The sequence below is a fragment of the Musca domestica genome, unplaced genomic scaffold (assembly GCF_030504385.1).
Source record: "Musca domestica strain aabys unplaced genomic scaffold, Musca_domestica.polishedcontigs.V.1.1 35, whole genome shotgun sequence".
Classification (NCBI taxonomy): Eukaryota; Metazoa; Arthropoda; class Insecta; order Diptera; family Muscidae; genus Musca; species Musca domestica.
The window spans coordinates 5578056-5600214 of record NW_026712315.1 but is presented as its reverse complement, the minus strand read 5'-3'; the positions used below and the strand labels follow the sequence as shown (position 1 = coordinate 5600214).

Here is a 22159-nt window from a genome sequence, read left to right as displayed (position 1 = left end):
GAAGACCCGACCTTCTGAAAGTTATCTATAGACAGAAGACCTTCTGAATGTAATTTTAAGATAGAAGACGACCTTCCTTAAATTCTTAATACACAGACCCTTGCACCGTTAAAAAGTTCTCTATAAATGGAAAATTCTTTTATAAAGAGGAGATTTCTTAAGTCCCCTTTTAGTCACAAAATCTTCTATAAGTTCTTTGTAGGCTGATGTCATTCTGAGGGTCATTTATTAACAGAAAACCTTTGAAATTCTTTTGGATTTTTAGACACGTGACCTGTTAAGGGTCCTCATTTAGCAAATGACCTTATGTATGTTATCTATCTGAAGACCTTCTATAGACAGAACATTTTTGTCTACATACTAAAGATTTTTTAAAGGCTCTCTAAAGGTGGAAGCTTTTATAAACAGAGAATTTGAAGGCTATGATATATAAGGATTTTTGCTTGTGCAGGATACTGCTCTACAAATTATGTTATTTTTCTCTTAATACTCTATGGATAGACGAAATTTTCATTGGATCTTCTATTGTGCAGAACGCACTTTGGCCATATATTTTTATACCCTCCACCATACTATGGAGGGTATATTAACTTTGTCATTCCGTTTGTAACTCCTCGAAATACTCATGCCAGACCCAACAAAGTATATATATTCTTGATCAGCGTAAAATTCTAAGTCGATTTAACCATGTCCGGCTGTCTGTCTGTTGTAATCACGCTATCTTTCGAACGAATTGAGATAGAAGGCTAAAATTTTGCACACGTGTTTATTTTTCCAGTAGGCAGGTTAAGTTCGTAAATGGGCCATGTAGGTCCACGTTTTCACGTCCACGTTTCCCATATATAAATACCTCCCGATATTCGGTATTTTGATGATTTTAGCGACATTATTCATCGGAATTGTTTTAAATTTGGCATTTGAAGTTCGAAATGGATACTACAGCCTTAGACAGAAAATTGTCTGTGTAGGTCCACGTCTTCATATATCCCCCATACCGCGGTACATCCCGATATTCGGTATTTTGATGATTTTAGCGACATTATTTACCGGAATTGTTTCAAATTTGGTATTTGAGATTCGTAATGTATACTATGACAAAAAATTATCGTTGCAGGTCCAGGTCTTCGTACAGCCCCCATATAACGGTACCTCCCAAAATTCGGTATTTTGCTGATTTTAGCGTCATTATTTAACGGAATTGTTTCAAATTACGTATTTAGAGTTCGTTATGGAAACTACAGTCTGTGACTATGCAGGTACAGTACTTCGTATAGGCCCCATATATCAGTACCTCCCTATATTCGGTAGGTACAATACCCACCGAAATTTTTTGAAATGTCGTATTTGACGTTCGTAATGGATGCTATAGCCTGTGACAGAAAATTGTTTCGAATTTGAATATTGTAATGGCTTATGACAAACAAGGCCTATGTAGGTCCACGTCGTATAGACCCCAATACAACGGCTATATTCGGTATTTTTAAAATTTGAACAGATTTTTTTTTTGGACTTTATTTTTTGAAAATTTCCAAATTCGTTCCAAATGATGGAGGGTATTCATAGTTCGGCTGAGCCGAATTTTTTTAATTTTTGCTTTTTAACTTGTTGTTGTTGTTTTTTGCATGTCTTTCTCAAACACAATAACATCTATCATATATTTTTTTTTTTGTAAATTCTCTTCCCATTTGGTATTCCCATCAGGCCATCACGGCTGGGGAACATAAACAAATCATAAACCCGAGTGAATAATGTTGTGCGTCATTTCGGGTTTGTTTTGTTTTGTTTCGTTTCGTATTTTTATGACAAACAAATTAAATTTTTTTCTTTATGCGGACATGTGGCTTCCAGTCATTAGTTTTTGTTGTTGTTGTTGTTGTTGTTGTCTTTTGATGGCTTTTTTGTCTGTTGGTTTAAATTACCTCGTGACGATGAGTGAATGGAGCAATGGGCTAGAGATCAATTGGAGCTGGACGCATAGCCATAAATACATAAATACTTACATACAAACATACATACGTGCACACAGCAGTTATGCTGCTATTGTTGTCATTTATTAGTGAGATCCATGGTTCAATGTCACTTTCTGCATACATACATACATACAAATGAATGTATGTATGTATGTTTGCATGAAAGTCTGAATGAAATGTGGCGCTCTTGTGGGATGTTGACCCATAAAAATTAGTTTGGGTGCAAACTCATTGATCATTTTTTCAAAAGCAAAAAAATCGACGAAGAAGTAGAAGCTCGTTTGACTCAATTACCGCTAAAAGCACAGTTTTTTCTTCTGAGAACCTCTTTATCGAATTACACCCTCAGCCATATGGCGGTATATATCATTTAATACGGCCAAAATGTGCCTCATGAAAAAAAAAAACGGTTTTATAACCTAGGTGTCTTTTGACGAAATCCGTTTGAGGACATTTGTAGTCGGCCTAGCAATGTCCGTCCGTCCGTCCCTCTATATGGATGGTGCGCACGATAACTCTAGAAGAGAGTATCCGATTTGATCCAAACTTGGTACATCCTAATATTGTTGTCAAACTTAGATCAAATTCGGAGATGGGCAATATCGGTGCACTCCTTTTGGTATCTCCCCCACAAAAGGTCGAAATTTTCAAAAAAATAAATTTTCTGCAGAGAAAAAGAAAGGATAATCCGATTTTGCTCCAATTTTGTAAATCCTAATATTTGCGTCTGTGTTAGGTCCGGTGTGAAAATGGAATATATCGATCCACTCCTCTCGGTACCTCCCCCACAAATGGTCAAAATTGTGAATATCCATGAAGCTCATAGAATGCGAAATTAACACCCGATTCCCTTCAGACCTGGTTCATCTTAATATCTCCATTAACACAAGATCTGGCATAAATATGGTAGAGATTGGGCCATTCGTTCTGGTGCCTCCTCCACAAAGGGCCAAAGTTCTGAATAACCAAAACGATCATAAATACCGAAATAAGCATCCGGTTCTCTTCATATTTCACACATGCCATTATTTCCACTTACACAAGGTCTGATGTGAAAATAGTAAATATCGGTTCACTCGTTGAGGTACCTCCCCGACTAATTTTTCAAAATTTGGAAAAATTATAACTCATATAAAATGTTATGTAAAAATCCGATTTTCTTTAAATTACACACATCACAATATTTTTATGGGCCTAAGGTATGGAGTGAAGATGGAATGTATCGTTCTACTCCTTCTGGTACCTCCCCCACAAGGGGTCAAAATTTTTAAAATGTAAGAAGCTCATAAAAAGCAAAATTTATTATCCGATTTCCTTCTGACTTGGCACATCTGTCAACACAAGATCCATTACGAAGATCTGAGAAATCGGGCCATGTCTTCTGGTACCTCCCCCACATAGGGTCAAAATTTTGTATAAGTTTAACTTTAATAAAATGTTCACAATATTTTTATTAACTCAAGATCTGTTGTGAAGATCAGTCCCCTCCTTCTGGTACCTCCCCCAAAAAGGGGTCAAAATATTGAATAACCAAACATATCATAAAATCTGAAAAAAAGCATCCGGTTCTCTCCATATTTTACACATCCTATTATTTCCACTTACACAAGATGTGATGTAAAGAAAGTATATATCGGTCCATTCCTTCTGGTACCTCCCCCACAAAGGGTCAAAATTTTGAATGTGCATGAATCCCATAAAATGCGAAAATAACATGCGACTCTATTCAGACTTAATACACCTCATTATTTCTATCAATACAAGATCTGTTGTAAACATGGGAGGAATCAGAACATTTCTTCTGGTATCTAACCCACCCCCCCCCCCCCCCCCCCATAAAGTTCAAGATTTTAAAAAATAAAACGTTTCACAAATCCAAATATTTTTGCTAACGCAAGATCTGTTGTGAAGATCTGCGAACCCCTTCGGGTACCTTACCCTCAAAGGATCACAATTTTCAATACTTTTATCTGTCATAACTTGCAAAACAAATCAGCGACTCTTTGCAACTTGCTATATCTAAATATTTCCATCAACCAGAAATCTGATCTTATTACGGATTTTATCGAAATTTAATATTATGCCTTAAATTTGATCTAAATGTTCGATTTTATTTTAATTTTTGCCCATACAAATATTTTTTTATCTGTATTAGATGAAGCATAAAAATGGAATACTTCAGTCCACTATATCTGGAACCTAACGCACCTTTTAATATTTTCTAAAAATTATTACATACCTCATAAAAAGTGAAAAAAGTAACCAATGTAGACCACAGCTTGGCACGTCGCAATATTTATTTTATATTTATTTAGGTCCGATACGAAATGGACAATATTGGCCCATTCCATTGGAACCTACTCCATGGAGAGTCCAAAATTGGAATCACCATAACAGAAGTCAAAATATATTTGAATAATCAAACATTAGCTGAGTATATATATCTGTCGGCAAAGGCGACTGATATTTATACCCTACTACCCTGCATTTGTTTGTAACAGTTAGTTCCTTTTGTTGATCTGCACAGAAACACATTCTGAGTCGATTTATGCATGTCTGTCCGTCCGTCTGCACATGTATTTTTGTGAACAAACTACAGTTTGCATTTATTACCCGATCCAGATGAAATTTTGCACAAATCATTTGTTTGGCCCAAGGACGAACCCTATTGAAATTGGAGATAATCGGTAAAAATTTAGATATAGCTTCCATATATATCTTCGTCCGAATTGCCTTTTATTGTGCACCAAACGTGTAATATCAGTCCGAATAGTATGGAATTTTGCACATACAACCAAATTAGACCTGAAAATAAGTGTGCCAAATTTGATTGAAATCGGTTCAGATATAGTTATAGCTCCCATATATATTGTTCATCCGATTTGTTATTTTTGTCCTCCGCGACCGTAATATGCACTCTGTAACAACAATATTTGGGGAAATATATCAAATACAGCCCAGAAATACCCTTACTAAATTTTATCGAGATCGGTTCGGATCTGGATATAGCTCCCATATATAACTTCGTCCGATTTACCTTTTATTGTGCACCAAACGTCTAATATTTACCCAAATGGGATGGAATTCGGCACATGCGATCGAATTAAGTCTAGAAGCTAGTACGTCAAATTTGGTGAAGATCGGTTAAGATTTAGCTATAGCTCCCATATATATTGTTCATCCGATTTGTTATATTTGTTACCCACAGCCGTAATATGCACTCCGTAACAACGATATTCAGGGAAATATATGAAATACAGCTCAGAGATATATTTGCCAAATTTTATCAAGATAGGTTCAGATTTGGATATAGCTCCCATATATATCAAATGGGCAATACAACTTCGAATTTAAAAGATACAAATGCTTCGGCATATTTAGTCTATTGAACTTTAAATTATAATTATAATCATAGCGTGCATGATTGAATTCTCCCATAAAAACTTTTAATTGATATGTGGTGTAGGGTATCATAAAGTCGGCCCCGCCCGACTTTAAGACTTTCTTAACTGGTTTTTTAACTCGTTTTATTGTCAGATCTGGCAGAAAATGTCTAACCTGTATCACCCCTACTTGGTAACAAGTTTTGAAATTTTCTCCTCTAGACAATTTGTCGTCAGAGTATCTAAACGGGCCTAACTAATTCGGTTAATCATAAATACATACGTCTATAGGTATGTTTTTAAAAAAACACGTTTAAACAATAAAAAAAATTCACGCCACTCATTTGTGTACAGCGTTTGAAAAACGTAAACAATTTTTTTATTGGGCTTTTATTTAGTTTTTTTCTTTCTTTTTGTTTATGGATGTAAGCTTCAGACTTATGATGGGATCTTATGATGCGCGATCTATAAAAAGGGATCTAAGAAAAACAAAAACAAGAGACACAGAACAATAAGAAAAAAAAGAGGAATAATAACGTCAACTGAAAAACAACAGCTTGTTTACTTGGTATACACTATTGTTTTTTTAATTTCTTTAAAATGTACTAACGTTCTTCAAATGTACGTGTTTCTTGAATACATACCTATGTTTGTAAATATGTAGAGGTATGAGTACTTCTATAAATCCATATTTAAATATTTGCAAAAAATTATCTAATCCCCGGATGACAAGTGGTAGAATTGATGACCAGTCTGATATACAAAGGAAAAGAGGCTCTTATAAACCCCCTAATCAGACTTCTGTATACACGCACACACACACATATATATTTATATACATACGTACATTTGGGTATGTGTAAACAATTGTTTGACTTTGTTTACCATTGGATTGCCTCAATGCATTTGTGCATACAGCTTAAGGCCCATGGCTCCCCACCCACCCCCTACTAAAATTGTCAATGAGAGAGTACAGAGTACACTATTCTAGATACTCACGCTCATTTTTGGTTTTACTGCTCTATATAATTCTCTTCTTCTCAGATATCATAAATATTCTCTAGACTCCAAGCCAAAAACAAAAGCAAAACATTTATTGTTCTACCTTTGTCAATTTATCAGTTAATGCAAACACACACATACATATCTACATAGATAGGCTGTAGTAAATCAATAAAGACATTTTATGCACTTAATTGGCACTGTGGGTTGTTTTCATTAAAAAAAAAAAAAAAACATTTTTTTTAATTAAAATCGACTTTGACGTAATTTTATATCCTTCACCAAGTGAGGACTTAAAGTTTGGCTAAAATCGCTGTCTTCCCGCACAAGTTGGAGATGGCTAGACAAGGTCGTATTCTATGAGAAGACTTATTCATCTTCTATGAGAAGACCTTCTCGTCATCTATGAGAAGACCTTCTCGTCTTCTCGGAGAAGACTCTCTCGGCATCTATGAGAACACCTTCTCGTCTTCTCGGAGAAGACTCTCTCGGCTTCTGTGAGAAGACCTTATCGTCTTCTATTGAAGATCTTATCGTCTTCTATTGAAGACCTTATCGTCTACTATTGAAGACCTTATCGTCTTCTATTGAAGACCTTATCGTCTTCTATGGAAGACCTTATCGTCTTCTATGGAAGACCTTATCGTCTTCTCTGAGAAGAGGTTCCGTTCTTCTATGAGAAACCAGTTTCGTCTTCTTTGAGAAGACCTTCTTGTCTTACCTGAGACGACCTTCTACTATTCTATGAGAAGACCTTCTCGAGACGACCTTCTCCTATTCTACGAGACGACCTTCTCCTATTCTACTAGACGACCTTCTCCTATTCTACGAGACGACCTTCTCCTATTCTACTAGACGACCTTCTCCTATTCTACGAGACGACCTTCTCCTATTATACGAGACGACCTTCTCCTATTCTACGAGACGACCTTCTCCTATTCTACTAGACGACCTTCTCCTATTCTACGAGACGACCTTCTCCTATTCTACTAGACGACCTTCTCCTATTCTACGAGACGACCTTCTCCTATTATACGAGACGACCTTCTCCTATTCTACGAGACGACCTTCTCCTATTCTACGAGACGACCTTCTCTCATTCTATGAGACGACCTTCTCCCATTCTATGAGACGACCTTCTCGCCTTCTCTGAGAAGACCTTCTCGCCTTCTCTGAGAAGACCTTCTCGTATTCTATGAGAACACCTTCTCGTATTTTATGAGAAGACCTTCTCGTATTCTATGACCTTCTCGTATTCTGTGACCTTTTCGTCATCTATGAGAAGACCTTCTCGTATTCTATGAGAAGACCTTCTCGTATTTTATGAGAAGACCTTCTCGTTATCTCTGAGAAGACCTTCTCGTCCTTACCTTATCTTCTTCTCTGATAAGACCTTCTCGTATTCTCTTAGAAGACCTCCTCGTCTTCTCTGAAAAGACCTTTCCGTCCTCTCTGAGAAGACCTTCTCGTCTTCTCTAAGAAGACCTTCTCGTCTTTTCTGAGAAGATCTTCTCGTCTTCTCTGAGACGACCTTCTCCTATTCTATCAGAAGACCTACTCGCCTTCTCTGGAAGACCTACTCGCCTTCTCTGAGAAGACCTACTCGCCTTCTCTGAGAAGACCTACTCGCCTTCTCTGAGAAGACCTTCTCGCCTTCTCTGAGAAGTCTTTCTCGCCTTATCTGAGAAGACCTTCTCGCCTTCTCTCAGAAGACCTTCTCGCCTTCTCTGAGAAGACCTTCTCGTCTTCTCTGAGAAGACCTTCTCGCCTTATCTAATAAGACCTTCTCGTCTTCTCTAAGAAAACCTTCTCGTCTTCTTTGATAAGACCTTCTGCTCATCCATGAAAAGACCTTCTCGCTCTTCTCTGAGACGCCCTCTCATTTTTCAAAAACATAGAAAATCGGTCATCAAAGAGAAGCCCTTCAACTTTTCTATGAAAAGACCTTCTCGTCTTCTAAGAGAAGACCTTCCAAGACCAGTCTTCTTAGAGAAGACCTTATCGTGATGCTATTGCTCTTCTAAAAGAGGATCTATCTTATCGTCTTCCTTCTGCTCTTCTATGAAAAGACAATTTTCTCTTCTATAATAAGCCATTCTGCCCTTCTGCTCTTCTATAAGAAAACCTTACCTTCTTCTTTGATACGACCTACTGATCTTCTAGGAAAAGACGGAGACTCTCTTGTTTATGAAATTATCTTCTTGGCATCTATGAAAAAATCTTCCGCTTTTTCAGCCTAACTTTAGAACTCGTATTGTATTTTTAACATTTCCATGGAGTTGAAGTCAAAACAACAAGTCTTTCTTACAGTACATGGGGCGTGTGACATTGGCTACCAACCCCCAAAACAAACGATTTATTTCTACAGAATTTTCAGGAAAAAAATCCGGAAAGTCCAGTCCGCATATTAATTATTATTTTCCATTCTATAACTCTTTTAATTAGGTGTGTGTTTGCAGTTGTTTAAACAAAAGACCGAAAAAATATAAACATGTAGCTGCCTGCGTGTGTCTGTTTTGAAACCTATTTTTAATTAAGGAAAAATAATCTATTTTTGTATCGTGGCTTATTTTTGTTTGTCTTCAATATTTTTCGTCAATAAAAGCCAAGCGGCGTCGAGTGGATGAGTGACAGAGTGGCATTGCCATGACAAAGGAAATATCCAAGTTTGGCTTGGCTACCTGCGTTAATTGGCTCGCAGAAGCATTGGAAATTTCCACTCCACTTGGATTTTAAATTTGTTTTGAAAATAAAATGAATTTTGTCGTTTTGTGTTAATCTCAGGCCACTGTGCCTCTCTTTTGGTTGGATGGAATCACGGTAAACAAATCAAAGGCAACAAAAACAAAACCCAACACACACATTCGTACTCACGTACACATGATGTGAGAACATAAGCCGAAGTTTTGTTTACAAAAATTTACCATGCCATGCATGGGTAAATAAACGAAGACAACGACGACTACAGCACAACGAACACGGCCAAAGATTGGGGAGACCGGCTGTCGGCAGGCCTGCCACTAATTTCTTTTACTTGATGATGAGCATTTGAGAACAGGTAGCTAGGCTGGCGTAAGAAAAACAACAACAGCACCGACAAACAAGAATAAAATAAACAATGGCCCAGAGAGGTAGTGTTATGATAAGGCGCCATAGATAGAGAGAGAGGGAGTGAGAGCCAAAGAAAAGAGCTGATATTCCATTTTGTTTGAGAACAATGGAAACTCGTGTTTTTGTTTTCGCATAGGGAGCGGAGAATCTTCGTTTAACATTGGAGAAGTTTCTTGGAAACGGTGGCCGATGGTTGTCGGTGGTTGATTTGCTCTCATTTCGGTGGGTGCGTATGTCTAATGCTCTGTGTGTGTGGCATGTCTCACTAGTGTGCTGTGTGTTATCTTATGGCGATCACTTTTTTCGTAGGCAGGCGCAGTGCAAAAAAGAAAAACAGTTCGGGAGACCGGCAGCTGCAGAGGGTTGGCCGATCTTTTTTTGCATATATTTTGCCTTGACTGGGAGAAAATGTAATTATTTGTGTTTTAGATTTTGCACAGTGAGGAGCACTGTGGCAAGTTGAAAGAGCAAAAATATAAAATTTAATAAAAAAAAAAACAGTGAAGAAAAGATAAAAATTAAAAGCGATTAAATTAAAATTGATTGAATTAAATCAAAAATAAAATAATAATAAAAAGACGGGAAAATCAACTTTTAAATTGATTAAAAAATAAAGAAAAATTGTTATCTCTAAAAGACAAGGCAGAAATCAAGACTTAAGAAAAAATCATGTTGTTAATGGTAATTTTGCAATAGATAAAAATTAAAAAAAAAAACGACACACCTGCTAACTAATCCAAATAACAACTAAAATTTAAAAAACGTAACCAAAAAATAAAAAAAACAAAGAAAACTTATAAAATATCTTTACATAAGTTATAACTGCATGAAATAAGTTTTTTTTCATCTCTTAAATTGAATTTAATTAAATTCAATTGCAAGTGAATGTGAAGCAAAGGCAATTTCAATTTTTTTATCTTTTTTATTAAAACTGACAGTGCCTAATAAAAAAAATCACAAGATAACCGACATTGCTGTTTTGATATTGAAAAAAAAAATGATACAAAAATTACAAATCTGAGTGCATGCTTGAGAAAATAATTGAAAAATTAACAAAATAAAAAATATAAAAAATTGTACATAGCCCTACTAATTGCCCTGTGATAACTGCAACCACAACTACTAACAACAACAAAAACCACAATGACACCAAGGATAATAAGCTATTTTTTGGTATGCACTTTATTTTAATTTGTTATATAAGGATATATTTATATTTGATAAAATTATAGAGGAAAAAATTGAAATTAAGAGAAAATTAAAGAAAATCTATAAAAAAGATATTTATAAAAAAATATACTGATGTATTTTTATTTATTTTTTAAATTTTTTTATATATTTTTTTTAAATTTTTTTAACAAAAAATTAAAAAAATATATATTTAAAAAAAAAATTAAAAAATTTATATAAATTTTTATATATATATTTTTTTTTTAAATGAAAATTTTGTTTTAAAAACAAGTAAACCAAGTTGAAGAGTAGCAGTCGGTGTTCTCGACAAGTGTCTACCTTTAACCAATGTCCGTTTTTATACCCTCAGCCATATGGCTACAGGGGGTGTATATATCATTTGAAACGGCAAAAACGTACCTCATCGAAATAATGTTTTAAGACCCCAGGTCTCTTCGAACCAAATCCGTTTCAGACTCCGTTGGGAGTCGATGTAAGGATGTCTGTCTAACTCTCGAGGGGAGTATCCGATTTGATCAAAACTTAATACATCGAAATATTATTGTCAAATTTAGATCGAGTTTAGAGATTGGAAATATCGGTCCACTCCATCTTGTACCTCCCCCCCTCAAAAAAAAAAAAAAAAAACTCAAAAATTTCACAGAAAATAATTCATCTCATAGAACAAGACAGGGTCATTAAATTTGGTTAAACTTCTGCAAATGACAATATTTGCATCAGTGTTAGGTCTGGTGCGAAAATGGACAAATGGAAGGGTCAAAATTTTGGATAATTTTTAACTCTTAAAAAATGTGATGTAAGAGTCCGATTGCTTTTAAATTACAAACATCGGAATTCTTTTTATAAGTCAAGGTCTGGTGTGAGATTGGTATATATGTGGGTCCACTCTTTCCAGTACCTCCCCCACTACGGGTCAACATTTTTAATATCCACTTAGTTCGTAAACGCGAAATGATCATCGAACACGGCACATCTCAATATTTCAATTCAATTTGAAGAAAATCGGTCTTAAAATTTATATTTTATTAGAGTTATAATTATTTAAAAATTTGACCCTTTGAAGGTCTTTTGAAGTTGCTGTGAAGAAAGATACGTCAAAATGTGGACTTTTACTAGGCATTTTCCACCAGGTGGTCTTTTTTTAAATAAATCTCAAAAATCTCAAATTTCAGTAATTTTTGTTGGAAAAGTTGACTAGGACTTATGGCACAATCTGGGCCTACACGGAAATTTTTTTCTGTGAAGACCTTCTAAAAGTCTTTTAAAAGCTGAGGACCGTTTAAATTGGGGTCTAAAGACCGAAGACCTTTTAAACATCTTCTTTGTTTTTTCGAAGCTCCTTGGAGGACAAAGACATCAAAACGTGGACCCTAAGTAGGCATTTTTCGCCGGTAATAAATCTCTAAAATTTAAAATTACAATCGTATTAGTTGGCAAATTTGACTAGGACTGTAAAAATCGTCAAACCCGTACTATACCTGCTATGATACATATAATCTGGGTCTACACTGAAGTTTTTTTTGAGAAGAATTTATAAAATTAGCAAACCTAAGTTCAATTCTAAAAATCTTGTTGGACCGAAGGCATTTCGAAAATTCAAAAAGACTTTCTACTGGTTCTTAAAAAGGAACATTTTTTCAAAGGTTTTTAAAGGAAGTAGATTTGTTGAAAGATGCCTAAGGACCGAAGGCTTTTTAAAAAATCTTCTGTAGACTGAAGGCCTTTCGAAGTTCATTTGTAGACAGAAGACTCTGCATAGGTCCTTCAAAAAGAAAAGAACATTTTTTCAAATGTTTTTAGAGGAAGCGGAGATCCAACCTTCTTATTTATTTTATGGACCGAAGACCTTTCGCAAATCTTCCATAGACCGAAAATCTTTAGAAAATCTTCTCTTGACATGATTTCGCTTAATTTCTCCTAGCGAAACAGGGAAGAGATTCTTTTATTCACAAGTACTGTTTGGCGGCTACAATGAATACCCTTAGAAGGTCTTCAATATGCTGAAACATTTTCTTCAAGTTTTCGGGAGGTTTTCTTTCTGGAGACTTATTTAAGTTTTTTTTATTGGCCGAATACCACCTAAAGATATGTTCTATGTACTGAAGATATTTTAAATGTTTGCATATGATCTCTAAACGTCTATGGAGATCCTTTAAAGGGGCTGCCGCCAGCGAAAGACTTTCAAAAGAAGAAAATCATATTACGATTGGCGGCAAACCTTCGGATTCTTTGAATACCTTCGTTCACCCCCACAGGCAGCTCTCTTTAAGTTGCCTAAAAAGGCTTATTTGGAAAGGCCTATTGATTTCCCACCTTTAACATCGGTCCTAAATGCTCCTTTTAAGTCGCCTATAAAGGCTCCTTTTAGGACGCCTATAAAGCCTCATTTTAGGAGGCCTGTAAAGGCTCATTTTATGAGGCCTATAAAGGCTAATTTTAGGACGTCTACAAAAGCTCCTTTTGGGACGTCTATAAAGGTCCTTTTAGTACACAAAAAAAACTCCCCTCACGACGCCTATAAAGGCACCTTTTAGGACGTATATAAAGGTCATTTCAGGACACAAAAAAAGGCTAATTTAAAGACGACTATAAAGGCTCCTTTTGAGACGACTACAAAGCTCCTGTAAAGGCGTCTTTCAAGTTTCCTATATTGATCCTTTTACATCGACTATTAAGGGCCATTTTACTTAAAAATATAATGTTTAAGTTGCCTACAAAGACTCTTTTCAAATCTCCCATATAGGCTCTTTTCTAGGTCCATTATACAGCGCCATTTAAATTGCCTAAAAACAAAAAAAAAATCCTCTCAGGTCGCTTAAATACATACCTTTCAATTCACATGTGAGGATGCTTCTTCAGGTCTTCTAAACAAAGACCTTCTTCAGATCTTCTAAACGAAGACCTTCTTCAGGTCTTCTAAAAGAAGCACTCTTTCGGGACTTCTAAATGAAGACGTTCTTCAGGTATTCCTTTTACATAGCCTTTTTAAATATTTTTTTCCGGTAGCGGTGACCTGTAAAAAATCCTTAAGGGCAACCATGTTGTAGCTCCTTAAATCAAAGAAAAATCCTCCTAATCCTAAGAATCTTTTCAGTCTCCCTTCATTCACATGCAAAACCCTATTTGAAGTCTATTTTCAAGTCGTCTTTATTGGCGACTAACCTTAGTTAATTCTAGAAGAACAGTGTCTCGTATACTTAATGACTAAGCTTGCAGATATTACTCATACTCAGTGAAAATACTTAGCGATATGCATATCAATTTCGATTATGGCCAAAAAGTTATCAGTTCCAACACCTCGCTCTATTTCAATAATATTAAATTGATAGAAAATCGAATTTTCCGGTAATTTCTTCTAGAAGTTTTTTAATTTTTTTACAATGTTACACCAGAACATTTTCAAACATCTGTGTAATTATTTATATTTTTTTCTTTCTATTCGTCCACTCTTATTTGCTAATAAACATCACTTGTCTATGACATTAATCATACGTCTCAGCGGACATTTGAAAGTTTCTTAATTCGTCATTAAAAATCTAGAGAATTGTATTGGGAAAATTGAAAAAAAGAAATGCATTCAAACAACGCCCATGTGGGAGGAGGTATTGACAAATGGATGACATGATATTTGGTTGTTGGTTTTTTTTTTTTTGCTTGAAAAATAATTAAATTTTGTTTCGAAACAAACCAGCAGCCTATAATAAAGAAAACTATTCATGTAATGAATGTTTATATTTTTGTATTAATGGCCGGGCCATAATAAGTTGTTGCATTGCCGTTGGCAAGGCATTGCAAATATTTGCTGTAATAAATTATAATGGAGAATAGTATTTTTTTCTCGACATGGCACTTGGGAGAAAGTATTCAAAGAAAAACTGGAATTTGTTTTTTTTTTAATTTTTCCATTTTGAAAAAAAGAAGGGACTTTGAAGAAGACAGTAGGATAGGAAGAAAATAAAATTGTAGGAAAACAAAAGGTATTTCTATAGATGACAGGGGGTCTTCTCGGAGAAGACCACAGGTAAGCAAGAAGAAGGTCTTCTCATAAAAGACCATAGGAAGACCTTCTCACAGAAGATCTGAAGAAGGTGTTCTCATAGAACACCAGAGTATTTTTGTATAGAGTATCAGAAGGTCTTAATATAGGAGAACCAATGGTTTTCACATAAAAGACCAGAGGGTCTCCGTTAGAAGACCAAAGGGTATCCGCCTAGAAGACCAAAGGGTCTCCGCCTAGGAGACCAGAGGGTCACATTTGAGAAAACCAGAGAGTCTTCTCAGAGAAGATTTGAAGAAGGCCTTCGTTTAGAAGACATGAAGACGGTCTTCTTTAAGAAGACCTAAATAAGGTCTTCTTTTAGAAGACCAGAAGAAGGTCTTCTTTAAGAACACTTAAATATGGTCTTCTTTTAGAAGACCAGAAGAAGGTCTTCTTTTAGAAGACCAGAACAAAATCTTTTCATAAAATACCAGAAGCTCTTCTTATAGAAAAACAGAAGAAGGTCTTCTCATAGACGACCTGAACAAGGTCTTGGTTAAGAAAACAAGCAGAACGCCTTTTCAAAGAAGACCAGAAGGTCTTCGTTTAGAAGACCTGATGAAGTTCTTCTCATTGAAGATCAGAAGGCCTTCGTTTCAAAAAGGCAAGAATGTCTTCGTTTAAAAAGACCTGAAGAAGTTCTTCATTTAGAAGACCTGAAAAAGGTCTTAGTTTAGAAGACATGAAAAGGTGTTTGTTTAGAAGACGTGAAGAAGGTCGTTGTTTTGAAGATCTAAAGAGGGACTTTGTTTAGAAGATCTGAAGAAGGTCTTTGTTTAAAATACCTAAAGAAGGCATTCGTTTGTTCCGAAAAGGGCAGAAAGTAATTTCCGAGAAGGGCAAAAGGTCTTCTCAGAGATGGGCAGAAGGTCTTCTCAGAGAAGGGCAGAAGGTCTTCTCATAGAAGACCAGAAGATCTTCTCGGAAGGTCGTCTCAGGACAGAAGGTCTTTTAGAGAAGGGCAGTAGATCTTCAGAGAGAAGGGCAGTAGGTCTTCTCAGAGAAGAGCAGTAGGTCTTCTCAGAGGAGAGCAGTAGGTCTTCTCAGAGAAGAGCAGTAGGTCTTCTCAGAGAAGAGCAGTAGGTCTTCTCAGAGAAGAGCAGTAGGTCTTCTCAGAGAAGAGCAGTAGGTCTTCTCAGAAGAGCAGTAGGTCTTCTCAGTAGGTCTTCTCAGAGAAGAGCAGTAGGTCTTCTCAGAGAAGAGCAGTAGGTCTTCTCAGAGAAGAGCAGTAGGTCTTCTCAGAGAAGAGCAGTAGGTCTTCTCAGAGAAGAACAGAAGGTCTTCTCAGAGAAGAGCAGTAGGTCTTCTCAGAGAAGAGCAGTAGGTCTTCTCAGAGAAGAGCAGTAGGTCTTCTCAGAGAAGAGCAGTAGGTCTTCTCAGAGAAGAGCAGTAGGTCTTCTCAGAGAAGAGCAGTAGGTCTTCTCAGAGAAGAGCAGTAGGTCTTCTCAGAGAAGAGCAGTAGGTCTTCTCAGAGAAGAGCAGTAGGTCTTCTCAGAGAAGAGCAGTAGGTCTTCTCAGAGAAGAGCAGTAGGTCTTCTCAGAGAAGAGCAGTAGGTCTTCTCAGAGAAGAGCAGTAGGTCTTCTCAGAGAAGAGCAGTAGGTCTTCTCAGAGAAGAGCAGTAGGTCTTCTCAGAGAAGAGCAGTAGGTCTTCTCAGAGAAGAACAGAAGGTCTTCTCAGAGAAGAGCAGTAGGTCTTCTCAGAGAAGAGCAGTAGGTCTTCTCAGAGAAGAGCAGTAGGTCTTCTCAGAGAAGAGCAGTAGGTCTTCTCAGAAAAGAGCAGTAGGTCTTCTCAGAGAAGAGCAGTAGGTCTTCTCAGAGAAGAGCAGTAGGTCTTCTCAGAGAAGAGCAGTAGGTCTTCTCAGACAAGAGCAGTAGGTCTTCTCAGACAAGAGCAGTAGGTCTTCTCAGACAAGGGCAGAAGGCCTTCTCTCAGAGAAGGTCAGTAGTTCTGCTCGTTGAAGTATCGTTTTAATGACCAGACATATTCCGGCCTAATTGTACTGAATTTTCCCAGACTAAAAAATATCTGTACCCTTATGTCAGATTTAATAAATCTTTTTTTTTGTAATTTTCTTAATCGCTTCAAACACCCTGTGTTACAAAATTACATTTCTCAAAGTTTCCAATTACAAAATATTCCATATATTTTTTGCTATTTCATAATCGAACAGATGTCACTCAACCTAATTCTTATTCAATACCCTCTTTCCCTCCTCTCCCTCCTTCTCAAACTTGTATAAGATTTCCTCAATTTCACCTCCCTCCCAGCTAATCATTATTGGATAATTTGCAATTGAAATTAAGGAAAGAACAACAAAACAAACAATAAATTAAGAATTGTAAATAAAACAGTGCGTGTTTCTCGCTATAAATTCCGCAATGGCAAAAAAGGCGAAAAACAAATATTCCGCCACTTAAAAAATGAAAATTGGAAACAGTTTCGTTTCAAGTCGCCTCAATTAGTGCCGATTAAATGAAATGATAACAACAAGTCCATTAATATCGTCATTTGCCTCTTAGTCATTAGGGGTTTGGGAATGTGTGTATCGCCCTTTGATAATTCTCATTCTGATAAGGCGTGCGTACCTGTTACCAGCTAACGCACTTTAAATCACAGAGTTGCCATCAAGAAATTGAATTCGATAAGTTTTTTTTTCGTTCTTTTCAATGCTAAAAAATTTAACATTTTTTTTTGAGATAAGATTAAGGGGCAAAGAAAATTCCACAGCCTCGAGTGCCATAAAAATAATGTCTGGCCGAATTAGTCAATTTGTTTTCAATTAAAGTGATTACCATTGCGACAATGACTAATCATGTTTTGCTAGAAATTGGGAATTGTTCTTTTTATTTTTTATTAAAAAGTATTGAATTTAGACTCACTGAAAAAAAAACAAGTTAAATAGCAGCTGAATTCGGCCTGGCCCCCCACAGTTGAAAAAAATTTGAAAAACTACAATTTTTTTCGAAAAATACTAATTGAATAAAAACCGTGGAAAACCATTGCCATAGGCTGTAGTACCCATTAGGTCCTTCAAACACGAAATTTGAAATAATTCCGGTTTAAAATATCTCTAAAATAATAAAAATAGCGAATATTGGGAGGTACCGTTTTATGGGGGTTATATGAAAACGTGGACCTGGACCAGCATGGATAGTTTTCTGTCATAGGTTGCAGTACCCTTTACGAACTTCAAATACGAAATTTGAACCAATTCTGGCAAATAATGTCTCGAAAATCCTCAAAATACCGAATATTGGGAGGTATCCTTATATGGGGGCTATATGAAAACATGGACCTGCATGAATATTTTTTTGTCATAGGTTGCAGTACCCTTTATGAAGTTCAAATACGAAAATCCAAACAATTCTGGCAAATAATGTCCCGAAAATCCTCAAAATACCGAATATTGGGTGGTATCCTTATATGGGGGCTATATGAAAACGTGGACCTGCATGGATAGTTTTTTGACACAGGTTGCAGTACCCTTTACGAACTTGAAATACGAAATTTGAAACAATTCTGGCAAATAATGTCCATAAAATCCTCAAAATACCGAATATCGGGAGGTACCCTTATATGGGGGCTATATGAAAAAGTGGACCTGCATGGATAGTTTTCTGTCATTGGTTGCAGTAGCTTTTACGAACTTAAAATGAGAAATTTGAAACAATTCTGGTGGAAGATGTCTTTAAAATCATAAAAATACCGAATATCGGGAGGTACCCTTATATGGGGGCTATACGAAAACGTGGACCTGCAAGGCCATTTTTTTGTCATGGGTTGAAGTATCCATTACGAACTTCAATTATGAAATTTGAAAAAATTTCATTGAATAATGTCGCTTATATCATCAAAATTCCGAATATTGGGAGGTATCGTTACATGGGGGCTATAGGAAGACATGCACCTACATAGACAATTCTTTTCCAGGAGGTAAAGTACTCAGAAGGAACTCCTTGTGTAGAAGTTCAGATAATTCCATTGAAAAATGTGACTAAAATCGTCACAATACCAAATATCGGGAGGTATCTTTATATGAGGGCTATACGAAGACGTGGACCCGTATAGACAATTTTCCGTCAGAAGTTGAAGTATCCATTACGAACTTCAAATACGAAATTTGAAACAATTCCGTTGAATAATGTCGCCAATATTAAACAAATACCGGAAAAAAGGGAGGTACCTTTGTAGGTGTGCTATACGAAAACGTGGACCTGCAAGGCTATTTTTGTCATAGGTTGAAGTATCCATTACGAACTTAAAATATGAAATTTGAAACAATTCCGGTGGAAAATGTCTTTAAAATCATAAAAATACCGAATATTGGGAGGTACCTTTATATGGGGACTATAAGAAAACATGGACCTGCATAGGTAATTTTTTCTCATCGGTTAAAGTACCCATTACGAACTTCAAATAGAAAATTTCTAGACCGGAAGAACATCTGTAAAATTATAAAAATACCGAATGTTTGGAGATACCATTTTTTGGGGACTATACGAAAACAGGGACCGACATGCCCCATTTACGAACTTAATCTGTTTAGGAGCAAAATACACATGTGTGCAAAATTCTAATTCTTTGTCCGCAAGATAACGTGCTTACAACCGACAGACAGACGTCACTAAATCGTCTTAGAATTTTACGCTGATCCAGAATATTTATACTGTGTAGGGTCTATCCTGAATACTTCGAGGTGTTACAAAGTTAATATGTGCCCCATAGAATGATGGAGGGCATAAAAATATGTAGTCCTACATTGCGTATAAGTAATATTAATAAAGGTGCAAGGTGGGGTATACTTTCTGCATTAATCATACGCACTGTTGCCATTTTTCAGAACTTCGCATGTAGACGTATGATTAATTTGAATATCATTAATGATAGTTACACTATGGCGTATGACTAATATCAATTTAAGTTTCCTTATTTTTTTTTTTTTTTTTATTTTGAAATAAAAATAGTTATCAATAACAACTTTCCTCTTTTTCTTCTCTTTTGCAGTGCGGCATGCGCCATCCTAACACTGGACTAAGTGAAGACGACCTAAGTCGTCTTACCGGTTCATCATCTTCGTCAGCATCTTGTCGTAGTAATAATTGTAATTCCACATCCTCTTCTTCCTCGTCTTCGTCGTCGTCCTCGGCGTCGTCGTCATCAGCGTCGTCGTCTTCATCATCATCGGCTTCGTCGTCCGGTGCCAATACTCCCGAAGAATGCAAACATATCAACAAAAGTAACAAAAAACATAATTCGCCAAGCAAGCATCACCATCATCAGCATCATGTCTCCACCATACCCTCGGAACATTTGGAGAATAACAAAAACACACAACACCATCACCACCACCACACTCACCATCAACAACAATTCAATTCCACCTATCTACCGGAAATCATCAACCCCTTAGAATGGCAGAAATCCCGTAAACGTAAGGAACGCCTGGACAGCACCTCGTCTACGATCCAGGATCGTAAATTACAGCGTTCGAATAGTGAAGAACTCTTGCCACCAGATGGCACTAGGTTGCAAAATAACAATAATGTAGCATCGACACCGGCCGATTTGGGGGTGAATGCCCTCAAGTCGTCGCTGAAGAATGTCGAAAATATTAGGCGTGTCTCATCGGAAGATTTCAAGCGCACTCCCTACGAGGTCTACGAACAGGAGCTGCGCGGCGAGCCCCGAGAGCTGGACGATGGCAACAGTTCCATTGGTCATTTGGGCAAAACTTCCGATGAGAATGATGGCAGTTTGGCTAATCGCCAACAACGGCAACAACAGTCATGGACTGTGGGTGTACCCATCAAGGATATGACCCGTCGTTCTCGGTATGAGACCAGTCCAGCCCGTTCACAGCGTCACTCACCCATCAGGGTGTGTTTCAGCAACGGCAATGGCAGCAAACAGCAGCATCGAGACAGCGATGACAGTGAGTGTGAACATGAACGTCGCCGCAGCAGCGAACGTTTCTGCAAATCCCGGGCCCCACCAGGACGCAAGGCGTCCGGGGTCACCAAGAAATCCACCAGTTCCACCAGTGCCATGAAATATTTGCCTTCCAAGCTGAGCGATGAAAATGTCTACAAATACGATTTGTCAGCACTGAAATACGAGAGGCGTGGCTTCATCTCCAAGAAGTCCTCCCAACCCCCGCAGGAGAAAAGCAACAACAACGACTTGAATGACAATAATTTGATTGATTTCAACAGTGGCTCGTCGGTGACGAGTGCCACCACCAACAAATCTATGAGCAAAAATCTCTCGCCAACGACTTCATCGAATGGGTCCACAGATGATGTTCATCACACGGTGACCGCTCCTCCACCACCTCAACCAATGGCCTTACAGAAGACTTCAACATCGACCTCATCGGCCAACAGCAGCAAGAGCAACAGCCAGAGTAGTCTACACAAAGTTCCCCATACCATCTCAGCACAGGAATCACTGCCATGGGATCGTTCCGTGCCCGAAGACCAAACTCCTGTCTTGAGTCGTCGCTATGCCACTGTGAGGCCCCACTATGTCGACAGCATTGATACAGCGGCCAAGCTATCCAAGGTCAAACCCTATCCCCAGCCGCATTTGAAACAAAATCCCATGACGGCCCAACTGCTGGCCAACGATTTGGACGATGATGATGTCATGGATCCCAGTTTGACCAATTTCCGTGCATTTACCACGTTGGAGAATATCAAGACTCGTGAGCTAATGCAACAGGTCTTGCCAAATGTAATGTCCTTCCAATCGCCCGAGGAACGTATGCGTCAGATAAATAAACGTGTAACGGCTTTAAAGAAAAAATTGGGTCAACTGGAGGATTCGTATGAACAAAAATCGGGTTATAAACCCTCACAGGCTGATCGTTTGAATGACAAATATATGAAGAATATTCTCTCCGAATTGAGTAAGCTGCGCAAGGAACGCCACGAATTGAAGACGGATCCAATGTCAGCCCTGGGCCTTAAGGTCAGCGGTGGCATGGATGCCGAGCAGAAATTGCAGAAAATGAAGGTGACGCTAAGGGAAATCGAACAGGTGAGTTAAATGGGGAAGAAATTGACATAAAATTCGAAAAAGTTTTGGGTTGAAATTGCAAGAACTTTAAATAAAATTACATTTAAGAAATAATGTAGTTGTCCTTGAAGAAAGAGGTCCTTGAAGCAAATATTTTGAAGAAAGTCTGTGTTTTTCGGGGCATGATGGTCAAAAATACCGTTTTTCTTTTGGGAATATACCTCTTTAACTGCTTTATTTTTAAAATATGTCTACATAAGAGCCATTACCTTAAAGAGTGCCCTCAAAGTTACTATATCCTGGAGAATGAATACTTAAAGCAAACTTTACATAATGGAAGAGTCCTTTAAAGTATACTTTCTTAATGAAAGGTCCTCAAAAGTACCTCCCGAAAGGGTTCAAAGGGTTAAACAAAGGCGACTTATGTTTAAGAAAGAGTCTTCA

At 37.2% G+C, this 22159-nt stretch overlaps 1 protein-coding gene across 3 annotated transcripts in view; it reads left to right on the top strand.

Moving 5' to 3' along the window:
- The window catches only part of LOC101895781 (protein FAM13A), a 175629-nt gene that overhangs the window by 132369 nt on the left and 21101 nt on the right, over positions 1-22159 (top strand). Inside the window, exons 1-2 of one of the 3 annotated variants that reach the window (XM_005184609.4) lie at positions 9883-10147; positions 19703-21736. In XM_005184609.4, coding sequence (XP_005184666.1) covers positions 10136-10147; positions 19703-21736 — 2046 coding nt within the window. In that variant the 5' untranslated portion in view covers positions 9883-10135. Of the gene's footprint in view, positions 1-9882; positions 10148-10188; positions 10640-19702; positions 21737-22159 lie in introns of those variants that run through there. The other 2 variants (XM_005184608.3, XM_059125790.1) reach the window with 2 other exon arrangements.